Genomic DNA, 17,493 nt, shown 5'->3' with positions numbered 1-17,493 from the left:
ATGCATAAAGGACTGGAAGACTGAAGGGGCATTTGAAAGACCAAAAGGCATCACCAAATACTCAAAATGGCCCTCGGGCGTATTAAATGCGGTTTTCCACTCATCCCCCTGCTTGATTCGCACCAAATTATACGCCCCACGGAGATCAATCTTAGAGAACCACTTGGCCCCCTTTATACGAGCAAACAAATCAGTAAGCAGTGGTAACGGATATTGATATTTAACCGTGATTTTATTCAAAAGTCGATAATCAATACACGGCCTCAAAGAGCCGTCTTTCTTAGACACAAAGAAAAAACCGGCTCCTAAGGGAGATGACGAAGGACGAATATGTCCCTTTTCCAAGGACTCCTTTATATATTCTCGCATAGCAGCGTGTTCAGGCACAGACAGATTAAATAAACGACCCTTAGGGTATTTACTACCCGGAATCAAGTTTATGGCACAATCGCACTCCCGGTGCGGAGGTAGTGAACCAACCTTGGGTTCTTCAAAAACGTCACGAAAGTCAGACAAGAATTCAGGAATCTCAGAGGGAATAGATGATGAAATGGAAACCAAAGGTACGTCCCCATGAGTTCCTTTACATCCCCAGCTTAACACAGACATAGCTCTCCAGTCGAGGACTGGGTTATGAGATTGCAGCCATGGCAATCCCAGCACCAAAACATCATGTAGATTATACAGCACCAGAAAGCGAATAACCTCCTGGTGATCCGGATTAACACGCATAGTCACTTGTGTCCAGTATTGTGGTTTATTATTAGCCAATGGGGTGGAGTCAATCCCTTTCAGAGGTATCGGAGCCTCCAGTGGCTCCAAATCATACCCACAGCGTTTGGCAAAGGACCAATCCATAAGACTCAAAGCAGCGCCAGAGTCGACATAGGCGTCCGCGGTAATAGATGACAAAGAACAAATCAGGGTCACAGATAGAATAAACTTAGACTGTAAAGTGCTAATTGAAACAGACTTGTCAGGCTTCTTAGTACGCTTAAAGCATGCTGATATAACATGAGTTGAATCACCACAATAGAAGCACAACCCATTTTTTCGTCTAAAATTCTGCCGCTCGCTTCTGGACAGAATTCTATCACATTGCATATTTTCTGGCGTTTTCTCAGTAGACACCGCCAAATGGTGCACAGGTTTGCGCTCCCGCAGACGCCTATCGATCTGAATAGCCATCGTCATGGACTCATTCAGACTCGCAGGCACAGGGAACCCCACCATAACATCCTTAATGGCATCAGAGAGACCTTCTCTGAAAATCGCCGCCAGGGCGCACTCATTCCACTGAGTAAGCACAGACCATTTGCGGAATTTTTGGCAGTATATTTCAGCTTCATCTTGCCCCTGAGACAAGGACATCAAGGCCTTTTCCGCCTGAAGCTCTAAATGAGGTTCCTCATAAAGCAACCCCAAGGCCAGAAAAAACGCATCCACATTGAGCAACGCAGGATCCCCTGGTGCCAATGCAAAAGCCCAGTCTTGAGGGTCGCCCCGGAGCAAGGAAATTACAATCCTGACCTGCTGTGCAGGGTCTCCAGCAGAGCGAGACTTCAGGGACAAAAACAATTTGCAATTATTTTTAAAATTTTGAAAGTGAGATCTATTCCCCGAGAAGAATTCAGGCAAAGGAATTCTAGGCTCAGACATAGGTGCATGAACAACAAAATCTTGCAAATTTTGTACCTTTGTGGCGAGATTATTCAAACCTGTAGCTACACTCTGAAGATCCATTTGAAACAGGTGAACACAGAGCCATTCAAGGATTAGAAGGAGAGAAAGAGAGGAAGGCTGCAGTATAGGCAGACTAGCAAGTGATTCAATTAAGAGCACACTCAGAACTAGAGGGGAAAAAAAAAAAAAAAAATTGTAGCAGACTTCTTTTTTCTCTCCTTTCTCAGCCAGTAATTTAACCCTTTTTTAGGCCGGTCAAACTGTCATGATTCTCAATGGCGAGAGAACATAGCCCAGCATATATGAGAACTAGCTCTTGGAAGATGGAAACTATACTGACCATGAACTAAACCTGCCGCACAACTAGAAGTGGCCGGGTAGCATGCCTACGTTTTTTAACCCTAGATGCCCAGCGCCAGCCGGAGAACTACCTAATCCTAGCAGAGGAAAAGACAGTCCTGGCTCACCTCTAGAGAAATTTTCCCAAAAGGCAGACAGAGGCCCCCACATATATTGGCGGTGATTTTAGATGAAATGACAAACGTAGTATGAAAATAGGTTTAGCAAAATCGAGGTCCGCTTTCTAGATAGCAGGAAGACAGAAAGGACACTTTCATGGTCAGCAGAAAACCCTATCAAAACACCATCCAGAAATTCCTTTAAGACTCTAGCATTAACTCATAACACCAGAGTGGCAATTTCCGATCACAAGAGCTTTCCAGACACAGTAACGAAACAGCAGCTGTGAACAGGAACAAAATGCAAAAACACACAAGGACAAAGTCCAACTAAGCTGGGAGTTGTCTAGTAGCAGGAACAAGCACAGAAGGCTTCTGATTACATTGTTGACCGGCAAGAAACTGACAGAGGAGCAAGGTTATATAGCGACTCCCACATCCTGATAGGAGCAGGTGAACAGAGGGGATGATGCACACAAGTTCAATTCCACAAGTGGCCACCGGGGGAGCCCAGAATCCAATTTCACAACACATTGTCTCTTGTCAGTGTGTCACTGGAGGCCTATAGACAGGGTGGATTGATTTAAATCACGCCGATTTAAATCACGATTTAAATCAAAAGATTTTTTTCTATTTAAATCGGATCGATTTAAATCATGATTTTAATCATGATTTAAATCACTGATTTAAATCAAAAGGGTTTTTTTAATATAAATCACGATTAAAATGAGAAGTGAGAGCAGTGCGCATGTGCGCCCATAGTTACACGGACGAAACTAGGGGCAACGATCTAACGCCAGGGTGAGGGGGGGACCCCAAAGTAAGTAAAAATCTTTTTTGTTTTACTATATGGCAATAGGTAGGTGTTTAAAAGCAGCATGTCTTAATTGTATAAACTATTAATAGCCTCCACATTTTGTTCATACTGCCCCTTTAATTCCACACTTCTAGCTTGGTTTCACTTTTGGTTTAGTTTCTTTTTCCATTCAGTTGACATGCCCAAACTTGTTGGATAGTCAGCATCCTACAGAAACCTCTGGAAGAGCATGGCATTGTGAATGTTACACATATACAGCCTTTATTCTACTGAGTTTCTACTCAGCTTTATCTCATGATGGAAGAACCTTTGGATGGTAAAATATTTTCCTCAAAAAGCAGTTTATTGAAAAAAATCCGATTTAAATCAAAAAAATCCGATTTAAATCAAAAAAATCCGATTTTTTTGATTTTTTTAAAAAAACATTGATTTTTATCCACCCTGCCTATAGAGCAGTGACATCACCCAATGTCACTGTTCTATAGGGGAGATCGTCGTGGGACACTAGTTATTAAGTGGACTGCGTTGGACAGGAAGTATACGATTGGTTTATTATTTTTAATTTTTGCAGGCGATTGAGTATGGCAAGTATGGTGAAATTAAGAATATTAAATTACTTTTTTCTGGCTGTCTTTTTTTTTTTTTTTTTTTTTTAACTCTTTCACTACAATAGGATTTAATAATGGATAGGTGTTTTATTGACGCCTCTCCATTACTAACCGGGCTTAATGTCACCTTACAATACAAAGGTGACATTAACTCCTTATTACCCCACATCCAACCGCCACACGGGAGTGGGAAGAGAGAGGCTAAGTGCTTGAATTGGCGCATCTTACAGATGCGCCATTTCTGGGGTGGCTGGGAGCTGGTATTTGTAGCCGGGGGGGGCAATATCCATGGCCCCTCTCTAGGCTATGAATATCAGCCCGCAGCTGTCTGCGTAGCCTTTCTGGCTATAAAATATAGGGGGACCCAACGTTGTTTTTTTTGGGGGGGGGAATCCCCCTTTTTTAATAGCCGGTAAAGGCTACACAGACAGCTGCGGGCTGATTCATAGCCTGGGAAGGGACCATGGGAATTACCCCATTCCCAGGCTACAAATATAATGCCCCCAGCAGTCGGCTTTCCCCCTCTGGGGCAGAAAACTGCGCGGGAGCCCACGCCATTTTTTTCCCGTTTTTTCAAAAATAAAACATTGTTCATTAACCACTTCCCGCCGTGGCCCTTTTTCGCTTTTGTGTTTTCGTTTTTTGCTCCCCTCCTTTCCAGAGCCATAACTTTTTTATTTTTCTGTCAATATGGTCATATGAGGGCTTATTTTTTGCGGGACGAGTTGAACGACACAATTGGTTTTACCATGTCTTGTACTAGAAAACGGGAAAAAAATTCCAAGTGTGGTGAAATTGCAAAAAAAGTGCAATCCCACACTTGTTTTTTGTTTGGCTTTTTTCTAGCTGCTCTAAATGCTAAAACTGACCTGCTATTATGATTCTCCAGGTCAATACGAGTTCATAGACACCAAACATGTCTAGGTTATTTTTTATCTAAGTGGTGAAAAAAAAATCAAAACTTTGCTAAAAAAAAAACAAAAACATTTTCCGATACCCGTAGCGTCTCCATTTTTTGTGATCTGGGGTCGGGTGAGGGCTTATTTTTTGTGTGCCGAGCTGACGTTTTTAATGATACCAGTTTTGTGCAGATGCGTTCTTATGATCGCCCGTTATTGCATTTTAATGCAATGTTGCGGCGACCAAAAAAATGTAATTCGGGAGTTACGAATTTTTTTCTCTCTACGCTGTTTAGCAATCAGGGTAATGCCTTTTTTAATTGATAGATCGGGCGATTCTGAATGCGGCAATACCAAATATGTGTAGGTTTATTTAGGATGGGGCGAAAGGGGGGTGATTTAAACCTTTATTTTTTTATTATTTTTTTTCACATTTTTAAAAACATTTTTTTTTTAACTTGTGCCATGCTTCAATAGCCTCCATGGGAGGCTAGAAGTTGGCACCACTCGATCAGCCCAGCTACATAGCAGCGGTCATCAGATTGCTGCTATGTAGCTGAAATGCAGGCTTGCTATGAGCGCTGACCACAGGGGGGCGCTCACAGCTGGCCGGCATCAGGAACCAGAGAGGTCTCAAGGAGCTCTATGGTTACTGTCCTGACACCTCGCCGACCCCCGATCATGTGACGGGGGTTGGCAATGCGCTCATTTCTGTCTGCGCGGCCGGAAGCGGTAGTTAAATGCCGCTGTCAGCGTTTGATAACGGCATTTAACAGGTTAATAGCGGCGGGTGAATCGCGATTTCACCCGCCGCTATTGCGCGCACATGTCAGCTGTACAAAACAGCTGACATGTCGCGACTTTGATGTGGGCTCAGCGCCGGAGCCCACATCAAAGGGGGAGACACGACATGCGCAGTACTAGTACAGCGCATGTCATGAAGGGGTTAATAAACATCGGCCTTGCTATTATATATTTATGGATATATCTAGATCTATCTCTCTCATTGCTTCTGTCTACCTGTGTGTAATGGAGTGTGGGTTGGACAAATGTAAAAGAGGAGGTTGGACAAGAAATGACATCACAAATCCTTTTTTTTGTTCAATAAGATCTTTATAAAGCTTTCAAAAACGCATACAAATCTGCATAAAAAAGCATCAAAACCGCATAAAAAACGCACCTGCGTTTTCTGCCAAGAGGTGCGGATTCAGTGCGGAAAAATCCGCAGGCAAATCAGCAACGTTTGCACATAGCCTCATAATACATCTGCAGCCAAATTCTGCACCAAAATCAGCAAGGAAATTTGCAAGTAACATGCATATTTAGGTTCTGCAGGAACTTGTAACATTCTGTGCTTGCATACCCTTAACCCCTTCCTGACATAGGATGTATCAGTACATTTGATAACAGGTAACAGACAGTTGCTAACAGAAGCAACTACCTGCCTGTTCTATCCTGCGCTGGCTCAGAATGGTTACTCACCGCTCCTGAAGACGATTTAGATGCTCCATGTCAACAGAGCAGTTCTTCCTCTTCCGCTCTGTCGAAAGGGCATGACTGCTGATATCATGCTGATGGACTAACTGCGAGGAGCCGGCTGTCAATCAGCATGACATCAGCAGTCATGTCTTGTCAACAGAGCAGCCCGGAAGAGAAGCCACTGCTATGTCGATGTCACGTCAGCCAAAGCCGCTGAATTGGCACCAGGAGCGGTCTGTCCTGGCAGAGATTGGCGCCGGGACCAACAGGCAGGTAGGTAGTTCCCATAGCAAAAAAATATATACATAAGATATAGTTCTGGATAAGCATAGTCCATTTTTATTGATATAATTCTGGGCTATATGCAACATTTTGATCACTATTAATTGTTCTTTCTTGCTTTTTTCAGAGGTGTGGCAACCAAAAAACAGAAAGCCTGATTATGTGGAAATTTTTGTTTTGAATGACAATCTCTTTACCGTATTTATTACAAAAACAAAACTTATTTTTCTCTTATTTGCAATTGGGAAAAAGGCGCATGATTTAAACTATTTTTTATCTGTTGTCGTATTGCAGTTTATAGTAAGATTAAGCATCTCCATTGAAGCCCAGCCAAGAATTGACTTCATTCATAGGAGAACCAAGATGGCAGAGACTATCAGCAGCTAGTTCCAGGCACTGCCGTTAGGAGGCAGGTGAACATTGTATAACACACCCTGTATCTGTCCTGTATAGAGGCGTATCAGAGGGGAAAAAAAGCTTGAAAAGCCACCCGGGACTTCGCAATACTAGTTATGTCTCACCCTATAGTCCCACATAGACTTTCTCGTTTTGTTGAGCATTTCTGGTTTTAGAATAGTCATATAGAGAAACTCACACATCAGGGTACATCAGTGGACATTTCACCCAAAGGTCCAGCTGGACGTGAAACTCGCTACCTTGCGGGCGCAACGACAGGGTAACTTCTGGTGGCTGCTTGATCTGTACAAAAAAAAAAAAAACACATTATAAAGATGAGATAATGTCTAGTTATCTTTATTAAAGGCGTATTCTCAGGGTACTAAATTGCTTTAATTAGACATCGTGAAAATAAGCAAGTTTGCAATTGACTTGCTTTTTCTGTCTGCTGTCATTCTCCCGCAATGAGAGCTTTTTTCTTCATAGTGTACAGCTGGTTTCCATAGAGCTTGGCCACCAATGTCTGCCCAGACCCTGCCTGAGTGCTCAGTAGTTACATTCCAGAAGAGGGGTTAACTCTTAACATCCCAGTCAGCTCTCTTCAATTCACTTATCTTTATACAGTAGTTAAGGAGGGGGAGGAATGTGAGCAGCTTTCAGATCCTGAGAAGCTCCTGTTATAAATCATTCAAAAGTCACAAGCCCAGCAGCTTGCAACCATATTTCCTAATTGCATGGGTCTCTATACTCAGCAGTCTGAAGCCATGTGCTTGTTCTAATGCCCCGTTATCTATATCAGTATATACGGTGATAAGTGTATGAGTCACCCCCAGGGCAGTTGGGTACTCGGTACCGGGTCCGGTCGCAAGGGGGGATGTCACGGTGGCTGCGACCCGGTCCGTGGTCCTGGGCCTCAACGTTAAAGGGGTTAATGTTCAGAGTTTTTCGTGACGCCACCTGTGGAGTTCGGTCAGTAGTAGGACCGACGCTGCTTTGAAGGGGTCCCCTGGGGAATGTTGTGGCAGCACAGATGTTACACTTCCCACAGGTGAAGCGGGTGCCCAGGGATCCTATGGTGTAGGGCGTGGATGGTATAACAAGTAAATAAATGGAGGAGACAAGTTGTAAGTCTTTAACTGGTTTACTGCAGGTTGCTGGCCACAGTCCAGTGTACCAGGCACGGAGGATGGTGGTCCAGCCGGCTCAGGGGCAAGGGAGAGTTCTCCTGTACCAGTAAAGGTCAATGAGCCTTTCCCACTAGCGCCTTTCAAGGTGAGGTCCTTGCTGACTGAAGCTTCCTACAGGGTTCTCCAGTTTCCCTCTGTCCTGGGACAGGTACCTGCACGACGGGCAGCTTGAGCCTTTTTATAGGGACTATAACATGCCCCGGGCTCCTCAGGTGCTGCTGCGTCAACGTGTAGTGTCGTGCCCTCCGGTTCTCCTCTGTGTCCTAGAGTCCCACAAAAGCCTTGGGCTCCCGGTTCCCGGCTACTGCACTTCAGCTCTGAGGGTGCCCTGCCACAGTACCCCTCTGAGCTCTGTTCCTCTCCTGTGCTCCTTCCCTTCCGGCTACTCCACATACAACAACCCTTCAGGTTCTCTCACTCCTTCCAGAGGCTGTAGCTCGCTGGTGGCTGGCAGGCCTCTCTGTCTGCTCTCAGTTCCACACTTCCTTCTCCTTCAGTATCTCTCAACAACTCCCTAGCTCCTCCTCCAGGTCAGGATACATAAAACCTCGGGAAGCTCCCCTGAATCCAGGTCCTGAGCTCCCACTCCTGGCCTTAATTCAGAATATGTTGCATGTGTGTGTCTTACCTGGTGAAGAGAACTCTTTTGCCTCTGAGCATGACATTACCTTCCCCGAAGGAAAAGCAACATCATTGCAGCAACCGGTAATCTGGGGTGCTGCATGTACACTCCAGAAAGACCACTGATAGCAGAATGTGTTACAGCAGAACTTCGTACTCAGCTTTATACTTCACAACAGCTCTGCTACTGATCAGAATCGTCACTCGAGGAGGAGATCCAACCCTGCCAGAAACCAGCAAGAAAGGAGACTACATGGCTCTGAGCTGCAAGAGACAACTTATAAATGCAGTAGAATCTCCCCCCTTGTGTACACTAATTTTATTATGTGTTTTGGTTCCTTTTTACATCTACCTCTGAAAGGTGAAATTGGAAAGAGAAAAATGAATAATCTCAGGCTGTTGTTCTCGATATACAATTCATTTGCACTGCTTTGTTAATTTGGCACAATTTACTCAGATTTCATCTACCGGTACTTGGAATTCCAGGCCTCCGACCACTAACTTCATGACAGTCTGTCAGCACACAATGACTATTCAAACCAAGCACACTGCACCCTTTGCATAGGCAAACATTTCAGAGTGCCTTCCCACCTATTTTCTCCCTCATTTGGCTGTCAAGCAAGGAATAGGGGACAGAGATAGATGGGAGAAGTAGATTGCAAAATGCATTGAGGCCTGTGCTTTGATTGAACAGTCGTTTTGTGTTACATATTCATTATTAATCATAAGGTCGGGTTGCATTGCATTTTTGTTGCATTATAGGAACAGAAAGATAAAAATTATGCAGAAATAAAATGTGTTACATGACTGATACTGTGTCCGACAGACCCCATTGACTATTTTGGTGTCAGACATTTTAGCTGATACAAAATACATACATTAAGTTTTTTTCCTGTAAAAATTTTGGAAATCTAGAAGGTGCCTAATAACACAACCTGTAACACACATGGAAATCCAGTCAAAGAAAATGCGGTACAATTTTAACAAAGATATAAGGAAAAAAAAAAATACAGATGTGAGTTAACAAGGCTGACATGGTAGCATGCGGATCACGGTGAAAATGTAAACCCAACAGCAATCACTTACTACTTCTGATTATTTGCCATCTTCGGATTTTATTTAATTATCCATAGTATATCAATGGAGTTGTGGTAGTACCGTACTACATCACTGGGTAACCACAAGCTACAATCATATGAAAGTTGCCACTCTGGGACAGGTCACATCCACAATCCGTGGACATGATGGAGTCCACATGTAGTTACGAGCTCTTGTCTGCATCATGAACAAGTGCAGGAGCTCGCCGACATCGAAAAACCAAAGGACAAATGCATGATGAAAAGGTTTCACATTGTAAAAAAAATAAATAAATTAAAAAAAGGGACAAATATTAAAAACCCTGTTTTTAAACAAATTAATCACTAACCAACAAACCATGAGACACGAAAGGCTTTTGTTTTGCATCAGTGTGTCATGGATCCCCATTGACTTGTATGGCCGATTAATCCGCAACCACAGATCGGAATAGGATCAACTCAAAAGGCCTCATTCAGATGTCCAATTTTTGTGTATGAGTGCAATCTGTGGTTTTCACAGCTAGCACTCATTCTTGAGATAGTCTATGGGGGAATTCAAATGTCTGTGATTTTTTTTTGTGGACAGAGTGGGAAATCGCAGAGACATGACCTATTTGGAGCCAAGAGTCAGATCAAAATTGGTCATGCAAGTCTATGGGTCTGTGAAAAAATTGGACCGCTACTGGATGACATCCGACTGCCGTCTGATTTTCAAGGACTGACACAAAGGAGAAGGTGTAGTAACTTTTTTTTTCTGAACTTGCGAGAAAGTCCGAACACAGCCTCGAACACGAGAAAAATCGGAGGCCCGAGTGAGGCCTAAGTCTCAAGGATCTCACCCTTGGATCTTCAATTTTTGGTATGTGTGAATAGATCCATTAAACTCAATGGGTCCATGAGTCGTCTTCAGAAAAAAAAATATCGCAAGAGAAAAAAATTTTTACATGGATGTGTAAATAGTCTAATGTGTGCAGTCCATTATGCAGATGGTCAGCACAAACACATTCATGCAGCTTTAAGGGTATGTGTCCACGGGCCGTATTACATCTGGAATAGCTGCGGATTGAACGCTGCATGGAGCCGTAGCATTCAATCCGCCGCGTCCAGATTTATGAAATCCCGTCTCCACTATGCGTGCTAACACGCACCCGGCGGCCCTGCGATTCCGGACATGTGGCGTGTCTTTTTAGAACGCAGCATGTCCGTTTACCTTGCTGCGCCGCTGCAAGGTAAAACACAGGGCCCTATGTGTGGGGTGCGATGATTCCAGATGTGTGCAATGAACACATCCGGCATCATCGCGTCTCCAGAAGGGGGCGGGGCTTAGGGCAGAGCGAGTTTTCCACTCCGTCCAAAGCGCCAGCCATCCTGAACGTGGACACGTACCCTAAGGGTATGTTTCCACGTTCAGGAAACGCTGCGTTTTTGACGCTGCGTTTTTCCGCAGCGTCAAAAACGCAGCGTCCAGATGTTACAGCATAGTGAAGGGGATTTCATGAAATCCCGACTCCACTATGCGTTAAAAAACGCATGCGTTTTTGCCGCGAAAACGCACATGCGGTGCGTTTTTTCAAAACGCAGCATGTTGCTACAATGAGCAAAACACGCAGGCACACCGCAGGTGACCTGCCAGTGACCTCAGGTGCAGTTTTGGTCAGTATTTTACCTGCATAAAATCCTGACCAAAGCCTGAAGCAATCCTGAACGTGGACACATACCCTAAAGGTGTTATCCACTACTCAGACAACACCTGTAAGGCTGCGTGTCCACGCTCAGGATGGCCGGCGGTATCGCCGCAGCGGCGAAGCCCCGCCCCCTTCCTGGGACGCGATGGTGCCGGATGTGTACAGTACACATCCGGGATCATCGCACCCCTCGCCATAGGGCCCTGTGATATGCCTTGCGGGGACGCTGCGTCCCCGCAAGGTGTACGGACATGCTGCGATCTGAAAAGACGCGCAGCATGTCCGGAGTCGCAGGGCCGCCGCGTGCGGGTTTCCACGCATAGTGGACACGGGATTTCAACAAATCCCCTCCACTATGCTGGAACATCTGGACGCTGCGTGTTTGACGCTGCAGCGTCAATCACGCAGCGTTTACTTACTGTGGACACTCACCCTAAGGCTATGTGCACAATGTGGATTTAGTGCGGATCCGCAGCGGATTTTTCCACGCAGAAACGCTGCAGATCCGCACTGTGATTTACAGTACAATGTAAATCAATGTGGAAAAAAAGCTGTGCAGATGGTGCGGAAAAATCTGCACGGAAATGCTGTGGATTTAAAAGAAGGAGCATGTCACTTCTTTTGTGCGGATCTGCAGCGTTTCTGCACCCTTCCATAATAGAAATCCGCAGTGGTAAAAACCGCAGAAAATCCGCACAAAAAACGCACAAAATCCGCATAAGATCCACGGCAAATCGGCACCTGCGGTTTCTGCCAGGAGATGCGGATTTTGTGCAGAAAATTCTGCACCCCATTCCGCAATGTGTGCACATAGCCTAATTACTATATTCCACCATGTAAAATAAAAATATATAAAAACCGCCTACACACACCTCCGGTGCTGGCACCACTCCAGCGATGTGGCCGCCAGGTCTCTTGAGGATCACGTGATGTTATGTCACGTGAACTCTGCGGCCAATTCGCTCTCACTTCTTTGGATGAAACCGAATTCCGGAAGAAGTCACAACAGCTGCTGCTCTCTCACTTCCTCCGCATGTCAGCTGTGTCTGAAAGAAGTGAGTGTGAAACGGCTGCAGGGTTCACATGACATAATGTCACATGAGCCTCGGTGGCAAAATCATCGGGAACGAGTACAGGCTGTTTTTATTTCACACCGCGGAGTATAACCGTTGAGAAGGGGTTGTACGAGTAATGGATTGTCCCCACTTTTATGCCATTACAAAACGAAGCAGCAGATGGGAAGACTGAGCGGCGCTCCATTCATTCTCTACGGGGCTGACTTAAAAATGTGAGCACAGGGCTCAGCGGCAGCCCCCATAAGGAACAAAGAGAGGGGTTGAGGAGCATGCGAACTGCTGCTCCAATCTACTGGGCATTAAAGTGCCCAATTCTGTTGCTTGGGGCGAGTCACAGCGGTCGGGGGCCAGTCACGGCGGTAGGCAGACAGTACCGAACAATTTGTTTCACCAGACTAGGCTTTCCTGAGACTCGCTTCCCGTTGACTTCTATGTTAGTCGCACACAGACGTGGCCATAATTTTTTTTTCTAAACAGCAAAATCACACCTCAAACAGCTGGCCGAGAGCAAGTCACACGGATGTTTTAGGTGGCGCAATACATGCAGTCCTGATGGTGACGGTCTCTATCTGTAGGAAACAGACATGAAAATGAGGCCCAGCACGAATTTGTGAGGGGAAACATACAGTCCCTGCCATAGTGAATGTGCGCCACAATGTTTCCCTCCACTGTCCTGCACCTCAGCACTATGGGGGCTCCTAGACCCCAGATACATTCATGCAGTGTCCACACTTCTCCTGCGCAGACAAAACAACTTGTGACACAAAAACCGGTCCACAAATTTGGAAATATTTTCCTCAGATTTTCCAAGTGAAGCGAGCCCTCGGTATGTTACACCTGGCCCAGCATCTGCACCGGGTTTACAGGTGACCACACATAATTTTGCAAAAAGATATTGCTAAATTAGTGGACAGGAAAAGTGGCGAAGTTGTCCATTGCAACAATCAGAATGGTCCTTACATTTTCTAACACGCATGCGATACATGAGAGCTGCAATCTGATTGGTCGCGCCTTCACCCAGGGCTATATAGCTCCCGCAGCAGCGCTGGGAGCTGCCACATGTTCCCTTCCCACACCCCGGCCAGGTCCCACGCGTTACCTTCCAGGCAGAAGTTTTCCTGAGATCCGTGTAGTCCTCCCCGTAGATGGCCTCCAGGACCTGCAGCTCGTTCTCTTGCCGATGCGAGTGTGTTTCCGTGGGCTCTGCCTGCAGAGAGCGCCGCTTCTCTCCGTGCCCGGGCGGGCTCCCCGTAGAGGCGAGGTCAGCGGGAAGTCCAGCATTTCCCCTGCTGCCTGCCATGCTACACCGGGCACATCGCGTTCCTCATCCCACCGACAGCTCAGCACAGCGACCAGCCCCCTACTGCCCGCACACGGCACGGCACGGCCCACACGTTCACAAGTTTGTTTCCGCCATGTTTGTTTTGGGAAGGGTAACTTACAGTAGATGACTTATGAACCGCAGTAAATGAGCGAGGCCGGATCCGCCATGTTTGTACCTGGAAGACCAGGAACAGAGGTTCTATCATTCCCAGTAGTTACTGCCATCCACATACAGTAAACTACTGGCAACAAATACAAATTGCTGCTTAAAACACAATGTTCACACTTTGAAAACTTAACGGTGTTATTATTATAGCCCCAGTCATTCCATGGCGCTTTACATGTGAGTAGGGGTATACATAAGAACAAGTACAATAATCTTACACTATACAAGTCACAACTGGTACAGGAGGAGAGAGGACCCTGCCCACGAGGGCTCACACTCTACAAGTTGTCCAGTACTTTACATTTATGGATATTTATGGTCTATTCTTAGACTAGGGTCACACCAGCACATATTCTCTTACCCGGGAGAACCGATTATGCTAATCAGACTATGATCAGATGAAAGAGAAGATGGAGAAAAATATTTCTCCATCGTGTCAGTGCACGGAAATCGGACTGCACTCGGATGGCATCTGAGTGCAGCCCGATATTTTTCCACTGACTTGTATGGCCAAGTGCCATCCGAATATCAAACCGAACTCTGGCATGTAGAGATTTTTTCCCAAACTCAGTCTGGGAAAAAAAAAATCAGACACGTGCACAGCCCTATAGAGCAACATTGGTTTGTGTGCAATCCGATGTGATGTTGGATCGCATTCGCAATGAAAATACGGCCAAGTGCACGAGGCCTTCAGCTGGTCATCAATATCAGATTGGTAGGGGTAAGAATGATGTAGTAGATGTCACCTGCAGTACTATTTAACACCACAGATAGCACTGATCTCCGAGTACATATAATGTAGTAGATGTCACTTGCAGTCCTATGTAACGCCACAGTGACAACTATCAGTGCAGATAATGTACATGTCACCTGCAGTCTTATGTATCACCAGTGAAAATGATTAGTGCAGAAAATGTAGATGTCACCTGCAGTCCTATGTAACACCAGTAAAAATTCTAAATGCAGATAATGTAGTAGATATCACCTGCAGTCCTATGTAACATCAGTGACAATTATTAGAGCAGATAATGTAGTAGATGTTACTTGCAGTCCTATGTAATGCCACAGTGATAACAGTGCAGATAATGTCGATGTCACCTGCAGTCCTATGTAACACCAATTATAACTATTAGTGCAGATAATGTGGTAGATCTCACCTGCATTCCTATGTAATTCCACAGTGATAACAGTGTAGATAATGTAGATGCCACCTGCAGTCCTATGTAACATCAGTGACAATTACTAGAGCAGATAATATAGTAGTCACCTGCAGTCCTATGTAATGCCACAGTGACAATTATTAGTGCAGATAATGTAGAATGTCACCTGCAGTCGTATGTAATGCCAATGATAACTCTCTGAGTACATATAATGTAGCAGGTGCTACCTGCAGTCCTATGTAACACCACAGATAACACATTGATAACTCCGTACAGTAAAGCGCATGGAAAACTGCTGCAGATTCGCAGCGTCAAAAACGCTGCGGATCCGTGGCAAAATCCGCAACGTGTGAACATGTGGTAGGTGATACTTGCAGTCCCATGTCATAGGACTATAGGTAATAGACATTTATCAGTGTGTCATTACATAGGACTGCAGGGACCATTACTACTTTTGATCTTGGTCGCCTTTAGGGTATGTGCACACGTTGCACTGCAGTTTTCCTGCAAATCTGCAGCGTTTTTTTTCCGCACAGAAACGCTGCAGTTCTGCAAGTGATTTACAGTACAATGTAAATCAATGACAAAAAAAATGCTGTGCTAATGGTGCGTAAAATTCAGTGCAGAAAACGCAGCGGATTAAAAAAAGGACCATGTCACTTCTTTGTGCAGATCTGCTGCGTTTCCTCTCCTACTTAGGCTGCCGTCACACTATCAGTAGTTGGTCAGTATTTTACATCAGTATTTGTAAGCCAAAACCAGGAGTGGAACAATTAGAGGAAAAGTATAATAGAAACATATGCACCACTTCTGTATTTATCACCCACTCCTGGTTTTGGCTTACACATACTGATGGAAAATACTGACCAAATACTGATAGTGTGATGGCAGCCTTAGGCTTGGTTCACATTGCGTTAATGCAGCCCGTTCAACACATGCAGTAAACGGGCTGCTGTTAACACAAGTGCTGACTTGCCATCGCGCTAGCGCAGATAGAGCTAGCAGATGCTCTATCTGCTCTAGCAGTGACGTACCCGGACCGCTGCAGCCCACGTCTCAGGGTCCGTCACTCAATGACGGCACATCGCTAGCGATGCGCCCAAAATAGAGCTCAATGGCAGCGTTAACGGACTGCTAAAACGCAATCTGAACCTAGCCTAATAGAAATCTGCAGGGGGGAAAAAGGAAGAAATCTGCACAAAAATCTGCAACATGTGCACATACCAAAAAAAGGCGCAGATTCTGACCTGCTTTTTCTGCCAAGGAATGCAGAATCTGCACAGAAAATTCCACAGTCAAATCTGCAACGTGTGCACATAGCCTTAGGCTGGAACCACATGATAAATTTTGTGGTGAAAAACTTTGTGCATCCAGAACTCGATTTGTGCAGCTGCTACATCACAGCGTAATGCAAGGAAATGGGGTCACCCTGCGACACACAAGTTACAGTGACCCTACCAACGGTTTTGTGACTTTCCTGTTGCAGTCCCTCGTGCGACCTCATTCACTTGCGTTAAATCCTGCATCCCGTACTTGGGGATCAGGTCTCTGACAGCCTTGCTCCGGACGGGGCTGGTAGTTTCCCAGCATCACATGGCAGTACACAAGTACAAGGTTCACCAACGTTTTCACACTTTTAATGTACTTTTAGTAGAATTTTGTTGTGTAACCAACTCCTTCCCCTGGCAGCCAGGTTTGGGCTTCTATGACCGAGCTGTATTTTTCACTTCTGACCAGTCTACATATCCCGGTGATCCTGAGGTTGTTTTATTGTGATACATTGTACTTTATGTTATTGGTAAATAGAACTCAGTGTGTTTTCTGCTATTTTATGAGAATATCTAATATTACAAAAATTTTGAAAATGTAGCAATTTTCTAATTTTGCTTATATCATTAAACCAGATGGCCGCGCCACACAAAGGAATAATATCTTTCATATGTCGACTTTACATCAGCAAATATCTTACAAAATGTAGTTAAGATAAAATAAATTTTTCAATTTTATTTATTTTTTTCCAAGAAAATGCACAAATCCTATTTTTTATGAACCTATTCTGTTTGGAAGTGACTTTATAGGGACTATATATTGGGAAAAGCCCAGAAGCTATAGGAAATTAGGCTACGTTTCTACTGTGAGTATTTGATATTGCAGATTTTCTTGTGTTTCTTTTCATTGCACTTTTCAGTGTGTTTTCTCACATGTGCTTTTATCACGTTTCTTGCTCTTTTTCATACAAGATAAAGCTTCTTTGATTTTGATACTTTCTGGTATTTAGGTTTCAGAAAACTTTACTACACAGTCATGTGTGGATTACACAGTGGAAGCACTATAAACGCATATGCAATTTTAAGCTGCTGTCAGTTAGTGTGTTAACCCCGTTAGGTGCTACAAAGGTATTAAGGCAAATTGGAAAGAAACAATTGCAAAAAATGTTGCTTTAGTCCCATTTTCACATGGGGTAATAGAAAATTGACCTCACAATTTGTTACAGAATTTCTCCCCAAACCCCATGTGTTGTCGGAACCTACTGCTTGACCATCCGATAGAGTTCAGAATGTAGGGGCGCCATTATGC

General features: G+C 44.7%; 1 protein-coding gene across 1 annotated transcript in view; it reads right to left on the bottom strand.

Moving 5' to 3' along the window:
- Positions 1-13,776, bottom strand: part of EIF2AK4 (eukaryotic translation initiation factor 2 alpha kinase 4) — a 138,937-nt gene extending 125,161 nt beyond the window's left edge. Inside the window, exons 1-2 of the mRNA XM_077262445.1 lie at positions 13,367-13,776; positions 6,822-6,925 (exon numbers count right to left, since the gene is read on the bottom strand). Coding sequence (XP_077118560.1) covers positions 6,822-6,925; positions 13,367-13,567 — 305 coding nt within the window. The 5' untranslated portion in view covers positions 13,568-13,776. The remainder of the gene's footprint in view (positions 1-6,821; positions 6,926-13,366) is intronic.
- Positions 13,777-17,493: the final 3,717 nt, after the last annotated feature.

The sequence above is a fragment of the Ranitomeya variabilis genome, chromosome 1, assembly GCF_051348905.1.
Source record: "Ranitomeya variabilis isolate aRanVar5 chromosome 1, aRanVar5.hap1, whole genome shotgun sequence".
In the NCBI taxonomy this organism is placed as follows: Eukaryota; Metazoa; Chordata; class Amphibia; order Anura; family Dendrobatidae; genus Ranitomeya; species Ranitomeya variabilis.
The sequence above is the reverse complement of the archived record's forward strand: the minus strand, read 5'-3'. Positions and strand labels throughout refer to the sequence as shown.